Source organism: Callorhinus ursinus, unplaced genomic scaffold (genome assembly GCF_003265705.2).
Source record: "Callorhinus ursinus isolate GAN/ISIS: 27379988/994484 unplaced genomic scaffold, GSC_fseal_2.0 scaffold85, whole genome shotgun sequence".
Lineage (NCBI taxonomy): Eukaryota > Metazoa > Chordata > Mammalia > Carnivora > Otariidae > Callorhinus > Callorhinus ursinus.
In genome coordinates, this window is record NW_027397147.1 from 493,275 (window position 1) to 515,843 (window position 22,569).

At 42.8% G+C, this 22,569-nt stretch overlaps 1 protein-coding gene across 1 annotated transcript in view; it reads right to left on the minus strand.

Moving 5' to 3' along the window:
- Nucleotides 1-18,686, minus strand: part of DNAH3 (dynein axonemal heavy chain 3) — a 180,901-nt gene extending 162,215 nt beyond the window's left edge. Inside the window, exons 1-9 of the mRNA XM_073887961.1 lie at nucleotides 18,204-18,686; nucleotides 13,976-14,080; nucleotides 13,232-13,454; nucleotides 10,188-10,260; nucleotides 9,636-9,810; nucleotides 7,601-7,790; nucleotides 5,678-5,873; nucleotides 2,197-2,322; nucleotides 827-1,022 (exon numbers count right to left, since the gene is read on the minus strand). Of these exons, the coding sequence (XP_073744062.1) occupies nucleotides 827-1,022; nucleotides 2,197-2,322; nucleotides 5,678-5,873; nucleotides 7,601-7,790; nucleotides 9,636-9,810; nucleotides 10,188-10,260; nucleotides 13,232-13,454; nucleotides 13,976-14,080; nucleotides 18,204-18,242 (1,323 nt within the window). The 5' untranslated portion in view covers nucleotides 18,243-18,686. The remainder of the gene's footprint in view (nucleotides 1-826; nucleotides 1,023-2,196; nucleotides 2,323-5,677; nucleotides 5,874-7,600; nucleotides 7,791-9,635; nucleotides 9,811-10,187; nucleotides 10,261-13,231; nucleotides 13,455-13,975; nucleotides 14,081-18,203) is intronic.
- Between the last annotated feature and the right edge of the window lie 3,883 nt (nucleotides 18,687-22,569).

The window sequence follows — 22,569 nt, forward strand, 5'->3', positions numbered from 1 at the left end:
TCTCTTCTGCTTAGCAAAGTAGATGATTATAGTGACATCTATCGATTGGTTTTTGCTAGAAAGCTAACATCACAGCCTAAATTCAGCAGCATTGGTTTCTACATTTTTTTGAGTAAAAGGTCAATTGTTCATCTTTACTTCATTTGGAAAAATACTTAGAATTTAACCTTTTATAACCAGGCAATTTTATATTTTTATTACTCTTTTTTTTTAAGGTAAAATGTGCATGTGGTATAAAATCCAAATGAATCTTCCTTAATCCTCAGGCTATCTGAGTTTAGGGGATACTATGAGGTTTTGAAAACCAGGACTCTGGCTTTTAGCTTTTATTTTAACTTCACTGAAGTAGTTTCATGAAGAAAGTTATTAATTAGGTCAACAAAGCCTTTTGTTTTCAGGAATGCCCCTTTCAAAGACCAAGGAACAAAAAGTCAACATCTGCAATGATACACACAACACTCCCTAAATATCAAGCCAAAGATTTATAATAAAACTTTTTCAACTTTCTTTAACAGAGAGGATCAAAAAGGGACCTGTTTCCCTCCTATAAGGGGCATGAATTCCATTTTACTCCATCTTTCTTTAAATATTTTTAACAATTTCCCCACTTACGGAGAACTTGGTCAGTTTAGCAGTAATTATCTCAGGAAAGCATGCTGTGATTCACAGAAATCATTTTCATGAGCTAATAATGATCCGATGTGTGTGGCAATCAAGAATTTTTTTATTTTTTATCCTTGGCTCACAGCTGAGAACCTGCGTGATGGAATTCTGATTGTCTCAGTTGTTTCCCCTCAAATGGGCCTACTGCTGGTCCCCTACATACCTTGTGTATCAAGAAAAAGGAGACGAGGTCCTCGAGAGACTTAATGACCAAGTCCCTCAGCTGGAGTGACATGAAGGAAGCAACAGAAGCAAAATATTCCTCAATGTTACGAGAGGAGTCATAGTCACTCTTGGGAGCAAAATGGACCCACTGCTCCTTCTGTGAGATGAAAAGCTGGGCACAGGTGGGGATCCACCTGTAAAGACAGGAAGGCACCTGAGTAAGAAGCTCTTCTGAGCTCAGAGAAGTCCAATCAGATGTTCCCCACTCTCTGTGACCAGGCAGATCTAAGCAGCTTTCCAAATTGGTATTTTCATATCCCTGGCTACCTCACCTGCCAACATCCCTTTCCTGGGAAGAAAGTAGTAAGATTTGAATTGAGAGACTACTCTTCCATGAGCAATACCCAAATACACAAGGGATGCTGGTGGCGTATCCTGCTCTAGGAGTCTCTACTTTCTTCATTATAATCAGAGATGGTGGTGAAGGGGCAATAAGGAACTGAAATGTTCTGTCCAACCTCTCTCCCTGGCAAATGCCTGGCCTCTGTTCAGACTTTATAGGGGGAAAGAGAGAAAGAGGAGAAAAAGAAGAAAATGTCAGAAGAGAAATTCCAGGATGACAGTAGCTGCTCAGAAGTTGGGACTAGAAATAAGAAAAGCAAAACAAGAAATGGAGGCCTCCTTGTTCTTTCTTCCTACCTCCCCTAATTTCTAATTCCCATTGGGAACCACTGGCCTTTTCATCCTATCATATCTCTTTTCTGATTTCTAGAAAAGTATTCCTCTAACAACCAGAAAAGTACTAGGAACAGCCATAGTTGTAAAGACAATAACTAGGATATTTATCGAGCAGCTACTATGGTGCCAGTGGTTGTGTATACATTGTCTTGGATAATAAAAACCCATTGGTAGGTATTATCACCATCATTTTACATAAGGGGATTTCTCTGGCTCTGGATACAGTCCTGCATGCATTTGCAAAAGAAAAAGGAATCATCTAAGTGACGGAAACCTCCCTAACCCTGGAACCTTGCAGTGTGTATCTGGGCCACCTGAACACAAGTCATTCAAATGCACTGTCATGTAACCTAGCAAAGCCTAACTTGACTTCAGAGGAAGGGAAGAGAAGTGGTACCCCCAACAAGGAATCATAATGAGAATTTCAAAAAGGTAGAGGGAGACCAGGAGGGAGGGCTGAAGAAGAGTGGACATGGGGAGACACAAAGACTGTCGGGGGATGAAATGTGGAAGGAAGGAGCAAGAGGAAGAGGTCAGTGGGAAGTCAGCACACTGTCCAACCTCCAGGCTGGGAGACTCAGAGAGTTTATAATACTGTGATGCAGTCCCATTCTGAGGCCAGATACTGACTTGTTGAGAAGAATTTGGCGTGCTTCCATGCAGTGTTTCTGGATCACATCCCGATATTCATGAGGCTGCAGAGGCAATTTTCCTGCCAGTAATTCTGCTGTTCGAACAAACCTGAGGTCTCTAAATCTGCCAAAAAGAGAAGGAGAAATGTCCTGGGCCGAGAAGACACTTAAAAAATGAACTCTGTAGGATAAGTTCAAAGGGCATATATCCTTTTTTTTCAAGGAGAGTAAAACTAATTATATCTGAAAAATCTGAGAGTCTGAGGAGGGAGTAGAAAGTCCAGAGGAACCTTGCAAAGAGAAGATAGATGAGCCAACTCAACTGGTGTTTACTTAGCCTTCCTATGTGTCCTGCTCTGGGTAAACCACCTGGGGAGCGGGGTTTTGGTACCAACCTGGTATTTGCCTGGCTGGGAACTGGGATATCAAATGGACAAATCAAAGTTCTTTAACAGTGAAGACAGAGAAGACTAGTCAAGAGAAGCAACACCTTCATGATCAAGTGGGTTCCATCTAATCCTCAATGTGGCCCCCAGGTGCGCTACTCAGGACAACTTGAAGGACTGCTTTGTTCTAAACAAACACAAAATCCCCCTATAGGCCTACCCTCGATGGCTGGCAGGCTCACCAAGACACACACAGTATCCCTTGGCATAGTGCCTTACATATTCCAGGCACACAATAGCAACCTGTGGATTGAACACATGAATCTCCTTCCACCTTTTCCTATGAGGCTCTTATCTTCTCCCATTTCTCTCAGATCAATGGATGTGTTGTCCTTTACCATATTCCCAAGGCCTCTTTTAGCTCAGAGGGCCACCATATCTCTTCCAGATGTCTACCCCATTCATTTATAAATCACTCTTTTAAATCACCATTGCCTTTCACTTTTCCAATTAGATCTTTGCTCACTTCCTTAGCTCATCTCATTTCTTGCTTCCCGTTTTCATCATCCACTGGAACGATCTCTTGGGCACTTTTCCTCATCCTTAAATCCCACAGCCTACATTTCTATTCCTTCTTGGTGGAGGTGGTGAACTTGGTCCCCATCTTGTTTGGCCAGTCACAAAGCACTGTTAGGGAAGGAAAAATAGAACCCGAGACCTCCCTCACCACACATTTGATATCCAACCCAAGTACGGCCCTTGTCACCACCTGGAAATTACATTACTTATCTTTAATTCAGTCCTAACAAACTTCCTACAGTGGCTCTTCAGACCACAACTCTCATTCTGGCCCCCAAGCCCCTTACCCTTCACCGATCACTAGGTGACTTCTTAGAATTTTTTAAATTAAATCATGCAGGTCACAGAGAAAAGGTGTCTGTATCATTTCCTTAACAAATCTTTCTCACTGTTGTTTTTTGTTGTTGTTGTTGCTGTTCAACGGACAATAATCTTCTAAATGGGTTTGGTTCACTTTTGCTTTTGTTGCCTATATAATCTTTAGGGAACCCCTAAAAACAAGGGGTAAGGATCCTTTCTTTTCAGAAGCTATAATAATTTGCCATCTTCACTACATGATCAAATTAAATGCACGTGTATGTGTACATCTTCTCAGCAGTGAGCATTTGGCAAATTTTACCATCCCTGAGACTGACCTTTTTTGTTAATTTCCAGGATATTTTTTGAGGCCATAAAAATGCTTATAGCTAAAGCTGTACCTTCATTTATTGAACAACTACTATATGCCAAAACTGTTCTAAACAACTCATCCAACAAACACCATGAGGTATGTACTATTATTATTCCCATTTTACATATAAAGAAACAGGGACCTAGAGAGAGTGGCTTCCCCAAAACCACACCATTCGTTACTGACAAAGCAAGAACCAGAACCTAGGCAGTATAGTTTGGGAGCCCATTCTGTAAATTATTACCCTACACTTCTGCCTCATTAGAAAATGACTTTTTTTCAGTGTCCTGACTGGCACCTCCAATGATTTAGAAAACTGAATTTAGTCCAAAGAAGGGAATGTGCTTATTTCTTACCATTGGTGGGCTCCATGCCAGCTTGACTTCCCTCTCAATTCTCTTTGGAAATATAGGTACAACTAAGAATGTGATAAACAAGTAAGTTCTCCAAGTAACAGGACTCCCTTAAGATTAAACACATTGGAAGCTACAGAGCCTTCCCAAAATAAAATATCTGAGCTACTGGTAAGTTGAGCCAATCAAAATTAAGCAAGCATATTTGCCTCTAGTTTTTCTAATAAAAAACTCAGATGGTGGCAACTCATCCTGTCATCAGCCTGACCTCTCAGCGAATCCTGCGTGGCCTCATTCTCCCACCAGGATTTACACCTCCCTTGATGGACGTACCCCCCCGCCCACCGCCAAATGACAGTCTTTCTCTGCAGGTGATGAATGGATAAACTGAACATGGTGCAGCCATGCAGTGGGGTAATATTCAGCCATAGAATGGAACAAAATACTGATACATGTTTCAATGTCAGATGAACCTTGAAAACATGATGCTAAGCAAAAAGCAGCCAGACACGAAAGGTCACATATTGTGTGATTCCATTTATATGAAGTGTCCGGAATAGGTTAAATCTGTAGAGAGAGAAAGCAGATTAATGGTTGCCAGGGGCTGAGTGGAAGGGAGAAAGGGTGGAGGTGGGGGACTGCTAATGGATACAGCATTTCTTTTTGGGATGATGAAAATATTTTTGAATGACAGAGTGGTGAGAGTTGGACAAATATGTAAGTGCACTAAAAACTATGGTACTGTGCACTTCAGAAGGCAAATTTTATGGTGTGTGGATTATATCTCAATTTAGAAGAATAAAGGAAAAAAAAGTGGCTCCTATATTCTCTAAACTCCTTCACTTGCTGTGGCCACTTTAGTCATTGATGAACATAACTGAGACCCCTGCTTGCCATCCCTGTGCTGGCACTGAGTTACCTAAGGAATAAGACCCAATCCCCCCCATATGTCTCGGAGGCTAGAGAGTGATAAACTAGCACACACACAGTTGTAATTCAGTGTGATACATGTCCTCATGGAGGTAATGGCTCATTCACACCTAAGGGGTACTTACAGTTTGTCGGGCACTGTTCTAAGTACTTTGCATGTATTAAGTTATTTATTCCTCCTACCAACCCTATGAAGCAGGAACTCTTATTATCCTAAATTTAGGGATAAGGAAAGCAAGACACAGACAGATGATGTAACACACCTGTATTACCTAGGAAGCGACAGAATTAAGATCTGGGCTCGAGCAGCCGGCTCCAAGTCTGAGCTCTTTACCAGTATGAGCCAGGACTTAGAGACAGGGTCAGGGTGTCATGGGAGGATAAAGAAGGGTCACTTCACTGCGTGGAGAGCTGTCACTTACAGTTCCTATGCATTTTGGGTCTAGGATTTTTGTCATCTCCCTGCAAGGGCAGGGCTACCCCCACTGTGCCCAGCATAAGATACTGTCTTTTGCAGGCAAATAATAAAGGGAAAGAAAAGGGAGGGGAGGAACTTCTTACTCTTTAAACCACAGTTCTTTCAGGTTGAGCATCATGGGGTTCACCGTGTGCAGATGCTCCTCATTCCACTTCTTGGCATTCCTGTAGACACTGTGCCAGGGCACAGGGGCTCGGATCACTCTTCGAGGAAACATGCGGGGAATGTTCTCGATGAAGAGTCTTTTTCTCTCTGTTGGGTCCATGAGGATGTAATCAACTATATAAGCAACAGAGCAAACACTTTGTTAGTAAGTAGGGACCTTGAACACTCTGTGCTCTTAGCTGCAGCACTTAGAATGTAAATAAGCCTCTGACCATTTACACTGATAATCCCCATTATGTTGATAATCCCCTGGGTATAACTAAATTGGGGAAGCTCCACTCTGTTGGTGTGTCTTCTTTCTGAGATGTTTCATGGAGGACTGTAACTTTACAGTCTGAGGCTTAGAATCTGGGGTTGAACTCTACTAGGATATCTAGTATCATGTATGAAAATGAACTAGTATTTGCTGATGCCTCAATCTTCATTAATTGATTTCTCACACCTAAGCAGTCACACAAAAAATTCAATGCAACAGATGGCATCAGATACTTAGAAATGGAAATTTAGGGGTACCTGGGTGGTGCAGTCAGTTAAACGTCTGACTCCTGGCTTCAGCTCAGGTCTGACCTCGGGGTGGTGGGATGGAGCCCTGCATTGGGCTCTATTCTCAGCAGGGAGTCTGCTTGGGTTTCTCTCTCCCTCTTCCTCTGCCCCTCCCTCCTGCTCTCTCCCTCCCTCTCTAAAATAAATAAATAAATCTTTTAAAAAAATGGAAATTTAGAGACCAAATATTTCACATGCTAAGGAGAGAAAAATTGGTAAAAGTCTCACAGAGGAAGTGACATTTGAGCTGGACTGGGAAGAATAAGTAGGAATTTGTAGACAGGATAGAAAGGGAAGAGCACAGGGATCAGAAGGAACAGCATGTAATGAAGTGCAGTTCTATGACTTTTGTAAAACAGGCTCAAGGTGCCGTGAATTATCTTGGGGTAGAAATATCAGATGCAAGTGGTAGAGTTCAAGGTGATAAGACTGCAGAAGTAGGTTGAGGCTGGAATTTGAAGGACTTTCCATGTTTATCCTTATGAATTTGGTTCTATCCTACAGTAGACAAGGGGCCATTACACTGACACCATTAGAAAGTTAATTAGGAAATTAAAAATAACTAGACAACCTGGTAAAGGCAGCTATCATCCAGATAAAATAGGAAGGCGAGGAACTCATATGATCACCACTCCCCTTTGATGTGTTTCTCACATTATTCACCATCGTTAAATATTTCCCAGTGACCTACTGTGTGTACAAGATACGGGCCGAAGGATGAAGGGGAGCTATGATCAATAACATGTCCTTCACCATCAAAGAACTGACAGTCTAATACGGGAGCCAAGACCCATAAGAAATGAAAAGACAACACCAGTGTTAGATCATGGAAGAGAAATAATGGCCCAGCAGATGTTCCAAAACAGGGTGAGTTGAAAGTAGAGACAGTAAGTACAGTGAATGCAGAGGATGGAGGGACCACTGAGGGCTGCAGAGATAGAAAAATACTTAAGAGGCAGGTCTTGAGCTAGATTTTAAAACTTAAGTAGACCTTTACTATTCCTAGTGCTGCCCTGGGGTGAGCAGCATCCACAGCTCCTGGGAGCTTGTTAGAAATGTAGGCTCTCAGGCTCCACCCCAGATCTGTCTAATCAGAATCTGCATTTTTCACAAGAGCCCCATGTAGGTGCACATCAAAGTACAGGAAGTGCTAATGTCTACATGAGTGATGTGGGGGACAGTATTTGAATGAAAAGGATATTTCTGGCATTTTCAGAGGAACCAGGGTGGACTGATAGTGAGAGAAAGATGGTGCCCTCCACAAGGGAGCCCCTTGCCCCATCTACACCCAGCCTTACCAATGCTTTTCATGAGGCTACTGTAGTAGTCATTTTCCTTCTCCTTCACCAGGGCGATCATCAGGGGTTCCAGGAAGGGACTTGTCAGCAGTGTGTTAGAAATCAGCTTTGAAATCCGATGCATCACTTCATCCTCCTCGGGGGCAATCATGTCTTTTTGGATGCCATTGGTCAAATAGTAATAGTACCTCTTCCATAATGCAAGATAATGACTGTGATTGGTTAACTGTGCCCACCTGCCCACACCTGTGAGCCTCCAAGAGGCCCTATTCACACAGCACTCATCCCCACCCTTCACCCCCTACGATCGGGCTTTCTGGGCCCATTGCCACACACTCACTGCAATGTGATGGCAGGCAAGTGCTTCCTTGACCCTGGAGGATTCAACCAGAGCCAGAGAGTTCAGTGGGGTATAAGGATGGACTTGTCAAATGCTATGCAGATAGGAACAGTGGAATGAGTACTAGGCCAGGACAGAGGGAACCTATCTGGTGAACTTTAGGAAGATTAACAAGCTCCTCAAATGGACCCAGTAATTCACCCTTCTCAACGACAATAATGGCCTACAAAGCACTTTGATCCTGTGGCTTGGAGCCACAGTGAGGGAAAATTCCCCAAAGTCCGAGTGAGACTTACAGTACTTCTAATCTGACCGTGGGCTTCTGAGTTTAGAAAAGCAACAAAAACACACAAACTGAACAAAAATGGCCAATGTGATCTGGTGACTTCAGGAAGTTTTGTTTGTTTTGGGCGCTAAGCTGCTGGATAGCTGATTAGCTCTAGAAATGAATACTTTAAGATAGATGAGAAGCACGAAGTGTAGGAAATCAGGTTTGACCTTTAGTGACAATTGTCTGTGGTCAGAAGAGGCTGAGCTCACCTTTCTCCAATCTTAAATGGAAGCTCCTTATAGAGAAGAAACTTCCAAACTTCCCTCATTGTAAGAACTGCCTGGGGTGGGGAGAGAGGCTCTTATTAAAATGCAGATCCATAGGCTCCACTGAATCAGTTTGGGGTTTTTCAACAAGCACCCTGGGTGATTCTTATCTTCAGGCAAGGGTGAGAAATGCTGCCACAGAGACTTTGGTACCAGTCAGAGTTGGTCTAAGTTCTAATTGTGCCTCTCAACGACTGTGTAACCCTGGGCAAGTTGCTTAATCAGACCTCACCCCAATTTCCACACCTGGACAACAGGAATAATCATAGTACCCAGATCTTGAATGGGGTCAAGCATCTAGAAGGTTTAGTATGGAATTTTGCCAATAGCACATACTCAGTCACTAGGATTTTTATTATAAATCATTTCATTATACACACTATAAACTCATAAGCTATTTGCTCTAAAGTTTTGTTCCTTTTCTTTTAAAATAGGTTAGAAACTCAAAAGTCTACCTAGAACCAAGCAGGTAGTTAATCAATGAAAGTTGGCTGGATGTAAGAAAATAATACAGAATACCGGAGACTTTCACGAACTGGAAAATGTATTTTTCATCTAACAGAAGTAGCTACTTCTCAGCTTCAAAGATCTTAATTTTTTTTCAAAAGAGGTTAGAAATTCAGCTTATGTGAGATTTCCCTCATTTTCAAAGCACATCTATAGACCAAATTCAGCCTATGGTAGAGTTGCCAGATAAAATATAGGATGAAGTGGGATATATTTATACACTTAGTATTTTAGTATAATTTTAAAAATTATTCATTGTATATCTAAAATTCCAATTTAACTAGGTGGCCTGTGTTTTGTTTTGTTTTTCAAAATCTGGCAACCCTAGCTTATGGGTCAGCATTTTGCAACCTATGTTCTAAGAGGACCCAAAGGTTTCTAAGACTTACTAAAATAATTCACACACACACACACACACACACACACACACACACAAACACACACAGACCATTATTCAGTAGTCTGTTATGGGGTCTGGACTTTGGTATTTTTAAAACATTCCCTGGGTGATTCTGTTCTCCCCAAGTTTAAAATCACTGAGATGCCAAGAATACTCAGCAAATTGAGAGAAAGGAAGCAATAAGAACGTACCTCTAAGTCTGACTCAGATGGTTGGGTTTCTTTACCTTCTATTTCCATCTCCTGCTGTAACATCACACCAATCTGTTCTTCTGGACTCATTGGCCTGCTTCCTGGAAGGGCCAAAGATGTCGCCACCTCCTTCTTTATGGGTGATGAGACTGAGATATTGCAGGCCAGCTTGGTCCTGAAGAGTAGGCACAGCTCAGCCCTTGGTTCTCCACAAAGGTGCTCTGTGTCAGGCCTACTGTCTTCAAGCTGCTGAGTGTTGTTGTGCAGGGAAGCCCCTCTCCTCTGTGTCATCTACTAGCATGGGTCCTTCAATGACAACTTCTAACCATGGAACACCCATAGGTATGCTAGAACTGGTTTTGCTCAGCTGGTTTAGTTTTATTCAGAGCCTTAAAAAATTGGGTTAAGGGGACTGATGAAAAAAAAACATTAATTACTTGGAGTATGAGAATGCTCTGAAATCAAGATGCAGAGCATGGTGTTAATGAGACCACAGACTTCTGTAGTTCAGCTTGGTGTCCTTCAATCCCCAACACCCACAGGGACACTTACCTGGTGGGATCCTTTTTGTCTCTAGGGGAGAACTTTCTTTTCTTCTTGTTGGGTTCTGAAGAATAGTTAGCTGCTAGAACAGTGGAGAAGAAACACATCAGGGATGGCCAGTAGCCTTGGGCCAACCTTTATCCATAGGGACATGACTCTCAGGACAGTCCCAGAGCATACTAAGAGAAGTAGACTTGGCACAGTGGGATGAGGCAGGAGATGGGCCATCTGGTCCCACATGCACCACTAAACATCTGTGTGACTCTGAAGAAGTAATTTCAACACTCCAGGCCTCAGCTTCCCCCAGTGTGAAATGGGGCTGCACATACCTTCCATTCATTCATACAACTGACAAGTATTAATAACTGCCTACTTGATTCACTCACTGACCCTATATGCCCTATTTTCTAAACATCGGAAGTTACTGTTCAATGTTTTCCTTTAAATAGGTGCAGACTTTTAAACTTAGTATATTTGTTTTAAAGGAAACACTACCTGATTATTACAAATAGAAAAACCAACAACATTTGCAGTAAATAGTAAACTTTAACTAGATACTGTAACATGCTTAAGTCTTTAGCCTAAAACAACAACAGAGAAGTGTTAAAGACATAATATTAAATAGACATTTTGACAGAATCAGAAAGAACTGAAGACTCCTAATCTAGATGTATTCTGAGTTCATACTTTGAGCTCCTCCTATTCCAAATACAACAATAACAGACTCTTTAAAAATCAAAAAGACATTACAATATTCAACAAGATGTTTTCTATGTGGACCAAAAATGCACAGAATATGAAGTAAAAGTTATAAACTTGGCTTCTGTGTCCAAGAGCAAGGAGTAGTTAGGTATTTGATACCTGGGGGAGTAAGAGAATCCAGAAACACTCTATGATTGTAAGGGACTGGCGCTAGGCTCACAGCATAAAGCCAGGACTGAAGCAAGGCTGTCTTACCCATGAAGACAGAGCAGAACTGCCATACAGATAAAGCACAGGGATCCTCAATTCATAAGGAAGCCAGAGACAACAGAGAAAGACTGATAAGAACAAGGCCGAGCTTCACACAGCTGAGGGACCACATCTACAAGATCCAAATATCACCTTAGGATGGGAGTTCTTTTTTTTTTTTTTTAATTTTTTATTGTTATGTTAATCACCATATATTACATCATTAGTTTTTGATGCAGTGTTCCATGATTCATTGTTTGTTCATAACACCCAGTGCACCATGCAAAACGTGCCCTCCTCAATACCCATCACCAGGCTAACCCATCCCCCCACCCCCCTACCCTCTAGAACCCTCAGTTTGTTTTTCAGAGTCCATCATCTCTCATGGTTCGTCTCCCCCTCTGACATACTCTAGGATGGGAGTTCTAAACCACCAACATAAGGTCTGGTGCTAGTTTGAGGTCCTAAGAGGACAGATGAAGCCTAAGAACAAAAAAGTCAGATTAAGAAGGATGTGTCAAAAGGATACACACTGACTACATTTCTAAGTGAAAACAAGCAAAACTAATCTATGGTGACAAAAATCAGAAAGTGGTTACACTGGAGTGGGATGGTATTGGGTAGGAGAGAGAACTCATTGGCAATGAGCACAAGAGAACTTTCTCTAGTGGTGGAAATGCCCCATATCCTGTTTAGGTGGTGGCTATATGGTTTAAACAATTGTCAACACTCACTGAACTGAACACCTAAGATCTATGCATCTTATTGTATGTGAATCACACCTCAATAAAAACAATGGTGGGGGGGAAACATGTACCAAGAAGGGAAAAAACTCTCAACACAAGCCTGCAAACTAAAATCCCAGAACATATGAGAAAAATAAATACTAAGAAAGATTGCTAATAAACTCAACAATCAAGGGATAGATTCACAAAGTGAAAACAGTACAGCATTACAAACATTGCTCCAAAATAAATGTTTAAGATCCTCCCAGGAATATTGAAAGAGCTATGCCCACAAGAGTAAAATGAGAAATTGGCAGAGGTGACACTCATGAGTAGAACCAATTAGAAAATCGGAAAATGTAAAGATATCATCATGAAAATAAAAAAAAATTCATTAGATGTGATAAACTCAAGGCTCAACGGAGTTGAAGAGCCAATTAGTAAATTAGAAGATACATCTGAGGAACTCACCCAGACACAGCACAGAGAGAAAAATGAAAAATATGAAAATAAGTCTGAGACAGAGGGCAGATGAAGAGGCTCCAACACACACTGTAGTTAAGAATTACTGAAGGATAAGCAGATTTCAGTGTACCCAGCAGGATTAAATAAATTAATACATATAAAGTACTGTGGTAAGCAGCTTCCAAGATGGGCCCCAGTGATTCCCCACCTCCTGGTATCATGCTCTTGTGCATGTGGGCTAGACCTAGTGACTCACTTCTAACAAATAGAATACAGAAAAAGCGATAGGATGTCACTTCCAAAACTAAGTTCCCAAAAGACTCTGGTATCTGTCTTTTTGGCTCTCTTCTCTCTCTTGCTCTCTCCCTTGTTCCCTTGTGAGGGAAGCCAGAAGCCATGTTGTGAGCTGCCCCATCGAAAGGCCCATGTGGCAGGAAACTGATGTCTGTGGCCAACAGCCACCAAGGACTTGAGGACCTGAGTGGTCATGGGACAGGATCCTTCCCTGGGTGCCTGTAGATGACTGTGGTTCTGGCTGACACCTTGATTGCACCCTTGTGAGAGACTCTGAGCCAGAACCATTCAGGTAAGCCATGCCCAGATTCTTGCCTCATAGAAACCGTGAGAAAATAAGTACTGGTTGTTTTAAACCATTAAGTTTTGGGGGTAATTTGTTATGCAGTAATCAATAACACAAGTGCTTGGTGTGTGGTAAACGTGAGGGATACGGCATATGGTAAATGTAATGTTAGCTATTACAATCATTCTCGTTTCATGGATGAGAAGACTTGAGACTCTGTGGGGTTATCCAAGGTTAGCTGCAGCAAGCGAAGGAGCCAGGACTAGAACCCAGGACTAAAAATCCCACCCAATGTCCCATTCTGAGCTGGTATGGCACATGGCTACAAATACCTAATGGCAGCCTCTGAACCATCTTTTCTCTAGGGACATTGATAGTGACCGACTGGTAAACCTTCAGCAGGTCCCTCAGCTTCAGGTCCTGGGCCATCAAGGAGTAGTTGTTGGCAATGGAGTCGCTAGGGCCACGGTAGTGGTGCTGCTCTTTGAAGGGTGCAGCCAGGGTCCACGATGTGCGTTGCATCAAGGGGGGATAAAAGCTGTGCGACATGACCATCTACAAGGGAAGAAACACAGAGGAGTATGACACGGGGGAAGACACCTCTGAAGTAGCTTAAGCTCCACTCACATGGAGACTCAGGGAGTCCTGTGTGCCTTATGCTGTTTCTGCCTTCTACAAATTCAGGAAAAAGCTTCTTGGATGGTCACCAGTTGCACTTCTCTGTCCACTGTGAGCATGATTTCTGATGTCAAGGACAACAGCTGGCTTTCAATAATCGGTATATTTGTGAGTCAGGTAATTTACTTCTATTATCTTTATTGTTTATGGACATGGCTATAGTGTAAAAATAACGGAAGATGCAGAAGTTCAGAAAGGTTCAACAACACAGCAGGGAAGGGAGAAGGCTGGATCCTAACTCACCTTTGTGCTACTGGATAGCTTTTTTTCCCCCACACAGCTGGAGACTTTTCTGGTAGCAGAAGTGATCAAAGCGCCATTGATCCCACTTGTCAAGTCTGACTGTCTCCCTGCCCCCGGGGAGTACCAGCAGAAGAGCAGTAGCCAGGTGAACATACCTGATAGAGTTCAGATGGTTCCTCTTTAGCAGAAGCAGGCAGAGGGGGCAGCTCTGGCCGCCTCTGGGAGTGGCTCATGTGATGTATCGAGTCACTCTTGGTGATCTGTGAGAAATGGGAACAAAGTCACTCTTTAGGAATTAGGAAAGATTTCCAAACCTCTAGGTTGGCATGGAGTAAAAAGATCCCCAAGAAAGAGGTTAGGTTACAGAGTTCTGCCCACTAAACACCCTTCTCACCCCCCATCCATGGTGTAGGTTTCATTTTTTAAATTAGCAGTCTGTCTCTCCTCCAGTGTTTTCTCCTTGGCTACCCCTCTATGAGTAAATTAACATATATTTTTCCCCTGGGGAGACCCCAAGTTACCCTATCCTGGGTCGTGATTCAAGGGTCTAACTTTAAAAAATGGACTATTGCATTTCACCAAATACACAATTCCAAAAAAAATTGGCTTATGCAGGGGCATTGTATTATCTGTGCTTTTGACACACGCATGAGCAACTCTGCACTTCCTGTGAAAAGAAAAAAATATCACTTAAACGGTGTGGGTATCTAAGTCCACCAATCCATTCAGTGAATGTGCACTTAGGGGTGACCCTCAGGTAGGGGTGAACGTGTGGCTCCGATGGCCAGTCTCAGTTCCCAAGCACCTCTCCTGAGCAGAGCTAAATGTGACTGCAGTGTTGAGCAATTCTGTGTGTGTTTCTGTCCTAGGACCCAGCCCCTACGTGCATGATCACTACTTATGTGGGGCTGTGATGGAGAAAGTGCAATGGGTCCCAACATAGAGGAAAACTGCAGGGCTGGACTTATTGAGAGGTGTTTCTACACAGCACTTTAAAGATGGCTTAAGGGATTTTCAAGGGCACTTTTGACTCTCCATGACTTTTTACCTTAAGCAATGACTTTGGACTGAACTCTGTAAGACGAGACATTACTGGATTGATTTGATTTAATTGAGTCAGCAAATTATGTCGTGCAGGGCAACTGGCAGGGGGTAGCAGATAGGGGGTATATGAAGCAGATGTTAGCCACCCTCATGCCCTAACCAACTGCTCACTGATGACTCAACCTCAGAAAATAGTGATAACAACAACAACAACAACAACACTATCATTATTCTGAATTATTTTGTTCTAGGCACTGTACAGCCTTATGACAGTTTTTTATACCCACATTCAACCTGAAGAAACTAAAGCTCAGAGAATATATAGGTAACACATCCTAGCCACACAGAGGTGCTTTTAAATACACATGACTCTGCATCCCAACACATTGGAAATAGCAAGTATCACTAATATGACAAGTTACTTTAGGAAGGTGTTGATCTTAAAATTAAATGAAGACATGCAAACTCATAAACAAAGATGCAAGCCTGAGATCTTTAAAAACATACAACAGGCCCACTGGTCTAATGGCCTAATCCAGTTATTCTCAAAAATTGTGGCACATCAGACTCACCAACAGAACTTCATTAAAAATAGGGTTGGTTGGGCTTCAATTTAAACAAAGACTCACAGACCTTGTTTTTAGCTTAAAGAATTCATAAAGAATTCACTTTGTTGATTTAAACAACTCTGTCTCTCTCCTCTTGACCTCAACTTTAAGGATCTAAGAATTCATCAATTATCTCCAAGATGATTTTCACTACTGAAATTAATATCAGAATGGCACCTGGGTGCCTCAGTCTGTTGAGTATAAGACTCTTGGTTTTGGCTCAGGTCACGATTTCATGGGTGGAGAGATCGAGCCTTGTGTCGGGCTCCATGTTCAGTGGGAAGTCGGCCTGAAGATTCTCTCCCTCTGCCCCTCCCCCCACTCATGTGCATGCACACATGTGCACGTTCTCTCTCTCAAATAAAATAAAATCTTAAAAAAATGAATATCAGATCTGCACCTATCAGTTGAACAAAATGAGAGAACTCTGGCATCAGACTGAAAGGAACCTGGTCATGCAAAGTGGGTATCACACCATCTGAGGTAGATTCTGGCAACAGCACTTTCAGCACTATGAAGTCGTTTATGATTTCCTTCAGGACCCCAGATGTACAACATATACTGATTGATAAGTTACGGCTGCCTGTTTTTCGTCTTTGCAAGCAAGAAGGTTTTGTGGTCAGTGGAAATCTTTCCCTTAGCCTAGCTTTTAAATCTGTTTCAAATAAAAATCTTCATTAAAAGAGCAACAAGCAAACACCTCAAATTTTGGACATCTTGAGTAAGTACCAACAAAAGTGGTAACGAGTAGCTAACCCCCAAACCCTGACCTTTTGCAGTCGAGGAGGAAGTTAACATTATTCAGGTGTCTTGGTCACCATGCTTCTGCTCGTGGTTGGAGTAAACCTGACATCAGCCCTGACACCAATTGGGAAGTTACTCTTCCTACCAAGAAGTAGAACACAGCCCTAAGGGGACATAACTGGCTTTTCTCCAATTTCTGTCTGTACTGTATAATAGACTGATCCCAGTCCCTGGCTCCAGGGAAGGGCATGTGACACAGGTCTGGCCAGTCAGGATTCTCCATCCTCCTAGACACAGTGATTGCTCAGGGACAGGCTTGTGACATAAGCTGGGCTGATCAGAGACTTTCTTAACACTTTCACCAGACCTACTGAGAAAGAGGCACTCTTAATAGTCATCTTTGCCTGATGTGGGAATAAAGCTCTCCTTAAGATAAAGCCAACATAGAAGGAAGCATAACTCCCAGAAGGTAAAAAAGATGGACTCCCAGTGACAGCAGCTGGACTCCTGGATCCAATTTGGACTTCTCAGTTACTTAAGCCCAGAGATTCCTTTTTGGGTTTGAGCCAGATTGAATTATATTTATGCTCCTCCATACTGAGAGATGGTCATCCAAGGGGCAGACACAGAGGCAGCTGAATCATCATACAAAGAGATAAGCCATTCTTGGGAAAATAAAGAAAGCAAAACAACATTTTGCAAGAAAGCCAACGTTAAGAATTTTATAGAACATAATAGAACAGACCTCTGAAGAACAAATTAAATTTGAGCTAGTTTATAGGCACAGACTAAGACTTATACACACAGAGCCATAAATACCCTGAGAGCAAAAAACATCTCAGTGCATGGGACAGGAAAACGTGGGATACACACAGCATCAGCAGACCTAGAAATCAATTCCAGAACAGAACAAAGATACTTTTCTTGATTGACCATACCCGGCTAAGAATTCTCTGTGGCATCTTCAAGGGGAAAGAGATAGTGATTTTTGTAAGAACTACCCAGTATGCAAAATGGTTTGTTAAAAATGTTAATGTTTAAGTGTTTTCTCTGGTAAACTGCAGGGAGTTTTCATTTCAGGTTGTGGATTCAGTCATTATCAACAAATCCACTTTAATTTCATAAAGTTTCAATTTAAAATGCTCCTTTGGGCACTTTAGTGTATGGCAACCTAGTGGATCTTGGTTTTTAAAACCAAGATTCTGGGGCGCCTGGGTAGCTCAGTCGTTAAGCATCTGCCTTTGGCTCAGGTCATGATCCCAGGGTCCTGGCATCAAGCCCCGCATCGGACTCCCTGCTCAGCGGGAAGCCTGCTTCTCCCTCTCCCACTCCCCCTGCTTGTGTTCCTGCTGTTGCTATCTCTCTCTCTGTCAAATAAATAAATAAATAAAATCTTTAAAAAAATAAATAAATAAAACCAAGATTCTGACACCTAGATCGGGTAGAACTATTACTTTCAGAGGGCTGATTTCTGACTGCATATGTTGTTTGCACATTCTTCTTGGAGGCCATTCCCAAATGCTTACCTGAGGCCTTGCTGTAACAGGATCACTCAATTCTTAGTTAAAAAATACAGATTTGGGGACCCCACTCCAACCCTTCCGGATCAGTACCTTTGGAAGTGAGGCTAAGTCTCTGTTTTCAAGAGGCTGTCTAGGATATTCTGATGTATACCCAGTGTTGGGAATTGTTGGATGAAATAGAACATCTAATGGCCTTGGAAGGGAAGGGAAAGGAACAACAGGTATCTACTCCTAAAATTTTCACAGCAAAACCTAGGGATGTTCAAAAGCCTAATTCAGCAAAAAGCATATTTCAAAGGACACACATAAAAAGGTGGTAAACACACTTGCTCAGTCAAGAGGATCTGAAATGGCAATTAGTCTATCATTGAAACGTCCTTCCCACCCATGCCCCCCCATTCCCTACATGTTGAAAATACAGGTTAAAAAAAAAAAAAGAAATACACCTTAAAATTCACACCTACCTTCTGAGATGAGCAACCCATGTCACTCATGTTGTCCATTCTAATTGGACCTATTACAAAATGAATAAAGAGCTCCCAGTTTCTCCGGGGATAATCCTCTCCTACTAGTGGCTCTGAAATTCACACTTCCTTATAGTATAATGGGGATGACGCAGAAGATGGAACTTTCTAAATGTTCTGAAAGCTCTGTTCACAGGGCTGCCTCTCTGAGGTCATAGACTTCGGCCCCTGGGGAGTTCCCTGGTAGAAGAAAGAAAGTGAAGCTAGAGAATAAAGGGACAGAATTGGGGTTCTGCTGGTCTTTTCTGCTGTTTTTCCAGCACCTCCTGGTCTGGCCAGTCTTCCCTTCCACTTGAAGAGCTCCTCTCTTGGAACTTTTTCAGGAACACACCGAGTTCACTGTAGAGGAAAAACTGAAGCAGAGTTACATATTAATACAGAGAAGAGGGAGGAAACACCCGCTGAACAATACCCTGGCAGCATGAGCTCTTCTCTCTCCTCTTCTCCGGGCTGTTTTAACATTGTAGGTGCTTGCTTGCACCCAGGCCCTGGGGCCCGTAACCAGGTTTCAGCGTCTGTTGCTAAGGAAGGAGGGGCCTCAGCTGTGCCCAGATACAAGACTGGGCTTGACTCAGTGGGTGTCTTCCTTTGCTGGAGGCCTGGCTGGGCAGCAGAAATCGTTGACGACAGAAGCGGAGATGGGAGGGTGTTAGCAATGATCTGGGAATATGGAGGTGAGTGGCAATGAAAGACTGAGCCTTTGGTGAAGTCTAAATGCAAATAGCATGGTGGTTAGTCTTGGGCTGGACACAGCTGGGTTCAGATCCCGCCCTTCCCATTAATTAGCTAAGTGGCTTGAACAAGTTGCTTTATCTAAGTGTCCTTTTTAAATGTAAAATGGCAACAAGGTGAGTACCCACCTCATAGGGTAAGGTTTAAAAGTTTAATGAGATAATGTCTGTAAAGCAATTTGCACATAGCAGGGGGCAACCAACTCGGTCCCAGTTTCCGTGGGATACTCTGTTTTGTTTTTTTTAAGATTTTATTTATTTGACAGATAAAGGGAGAGCACAAGTAGGCAGAGAGGCACGAAGAGGAAGAGGGAGAAGCAGGCTCCCCGCTGAGCAGAGAGCCTGATGCGGGGCTCGATCCCAGGACTCTGGGATCATGACCTGAGCTGAAGGCAACCGCTTAACCGACTGAGGCACCCAGGCGCCCCATTTGTCTGGGTTTTTTAACAGTGTAAGTCCTGCATCCTGGAAACCCCCTCAGTCCTAGGCAAAGTGGGATGGCTTGGTCACCCCATGCAAGAGGCACTCCATAGATGTTGTGGCTAACGTAATCCTTATTATAAACGTAGAAACACACACACACTCGCACATGTGTACTGACAGTTACAATATTAGCTGCTGCCCAAATATTCAAAGCACGTGTTACTTGGTCGCTTTCAAAGTTCTCTCAAAACCAAGTTAGACTTACTGAGCTCTTTTGGGGTGCCATGCTTGCGTATCTGTCATTTCATTCAATTTTCCCCCAAACTCCATGTTGTTCCCATTTTGTGGACAAGAAAATCAAAACTGAGCAAGATACGTAAACTTCCCAAGTTGATGCGACTCCTAAGAAACACCGATCCAAGTCGAAGCCAGTCCTCATGACCCGAGTCCAGTGCTCTTTCCACAAAGGACCTGACCTGAACACAAACATTTCTGAGATCCTACCATGAGCACTTGCATGGCACCAAGTACTTCCCTTGCTCCTTTTTCTTACTTCTTCCTCAAAGTTGAGCACTCCATACTTTCAAAATAACCTTGTGGTTGCTCATCTCTTATATTTGTACTCTCTATCATCGGGCAAATAGGTAGGGGCCACTTTTAGGCAAACAGGCTTGAGCAATGGAATGTAGGCAGGGCCCACAGCCACCCCCTGGCTGAATACAGAGAGGCCCATCAGATGACCCACCTCAAAATATCCATAGGCCCTAACTAACCAATGGGCTACTTACAACCAGGCACTGTTACCAAAAAGGGGAGAATTCTGTATGTTCCCACACCTCCCTATCTTTGCCTTTAAAAACAGCCCCCACCTGCTACTTCCTCTGCACTCCCACCCATCCCTGCCTTGCGGTGTATTCAGTAAACTTCTGTCTCCTTTGTTCTGCCTCAGGTAAATCCTTTTAACTCCTGTGCCACCAGCTTCCAGCTGATCCTCACCCCACATTTGGGGGCTCCTAACCAATCAGACATATACCACATTTAGACACCATACTATATACAGTTTCAAAAAGTATCTGGAATAAATGAATTAGAGACAGGGTTTGAGACTTTGCTTTAGACAGCAATGGGGTTATTACCAGGCCTCCTATAATGGGGCATGAAACCCAATGTCCCACAAAAACCAGCAGCTGTAACTCAACAAAGTGAGTAAGTAGAAAGGGACTGGTAGGATGCTAATGAGCCTCATGACCCCACGGGTGAGTAGGAGACATGTCTCCATCTGAAAGTTAGTGTACTTTAAGTCTACCTGTGTTCAAAAATATCAAAACAATGATTATGGCTTTCAAGTACTGAGCTATAGGTATCTGCTGGTACTGTGCTAAGCACTTAATGAGCATCATTTCTAAATCTACTCAACAACCCAGAAAATAAATACAATTATTATCTCAAGTTTTATAACTGAAGAAACTGAGACACAGAGCGGTTAAGTGACCTACCCATAGTCACTCAGCTAGGTTGGGAGCAAAGTTGGGATTTGAACCTGACTCTGGAATCTGCTCCCCAGCTTTAACCAAAAACCTACATATGGTCTGAAGAAAGATAGAAAATAAATAAAATATCTACTAAGGAGAATGAAAATGCTATGTTCCCCGCCCCCCATCCAAGCCCTGGCCACTTCATCTGCACCAGAATTATCTGACTTAACTTTCTGTTTGATCATTCCCAAGACAGATGCAGGCTTCAAGTCCCTCAATCCCTCAATTCCAAGTACACAGGGTTGCCAGATAAGACACAGGACACCCAGTAAAATTAGAATTTCAGGTAAATAAATAATTTTTTAGTGTGAGTATTCAATATTTGGGACATACTTACATTAAAAAAGTTACCTTCACTTTGAACTGGGTGTCCTGGATTTTTATTTGCTAAGACTGGCAATTTGGGGGAGAAGAAGTCAGCTAGAATCTGGGTGTTCTCTCTCTCTGTGATATTAACAGCTTAGGGTCTCAATGTGTTGCTGGGAAATTTTCACACATTTCTTATTCAGAGCGCAGTGCTCCTGGTAGGTCTTTCCTAAGACCTGAAATGGTTGCTTAGCCAGAGAAAGTAACCTTTGAAAAGCAAAGAGGAGGCTGCACATAGCTTTATTTTATTGAGCCATCAATGGTCGTCATGAGCTGAGTCCTGATGATATGGAGAAAGCTAAGATCCTAGCCATCAGGGAACCCATCATATGGTGGAAAAGGCAGCCAACACACAAGAAAAAAGCAAAACCTGGCTGTCCCTGCAATGACAGAGGTGGGGTGGGGGGTAGTAGAGAATTCACAAAGCCACCCCTAGATGGCACCCTTGAACAAAAATTCTGGGGAAGGCCCCAGTTCAGCTTTCCAAAGCAATGCCCACCAGGGAATGACAGTTGTAATGTTTTGTTCTAAAGGGAAAAAAAACCCCACAACATTTTAGGTGGGGCACCCATCATACTGCAGCAGAATAAAATGCATGAAGCCACACAGGGCTGCCCGAAACTTAAGAATTTAGGGGCATTTATCTGTCCATGTTCTATCTCCACCATTAGCTCCCCTTTTGTGGGCTGTTGTGGAATTGGACGGGATCCCTTAACTTCATTATTATTGTCCCCAAGCTTATTTCTTTATCCACCAGCCTGTTTATTTCTAGAGATATTAGTGGGTAGAAGACTGTACCATCAAATCTTTTTGAGTCCCTCCTATACTCCAGATAGGTACTAACTTCTTTACAGCTATTTTTGCATCGGTCCTCACTAAAACCCCATGACTGTTTCCCAGGCTGCTATGGATGTAGGTCACAGAGGAAAGGTAGGTCCACCGAGGTCCTTGGATGGAAAATGCCTGAGAACTATGCAGTAGCAGGCCAGTGCTGAGGCCTGTCATTTTACAGATGAAACCCAGGTCCAGAGCGTTAACTCACCCAAGGTCACAGAGTAAAAGTCAGCCCTGAGATCAGGGCCCAGGACTGTTGGGACCCCAGGACCCCTGGACCCCCCAGCCCATCGTCTTTACCAGTAGCTCTATGACAGTATATATATGTGTGTGTGTGTGTGTGTGTGTGTGTGTGTGTGTGTGTATACATATAAGATTTATTTATTTAAGAGAGAGAGTGTGCGCGGGGAGGGGGAA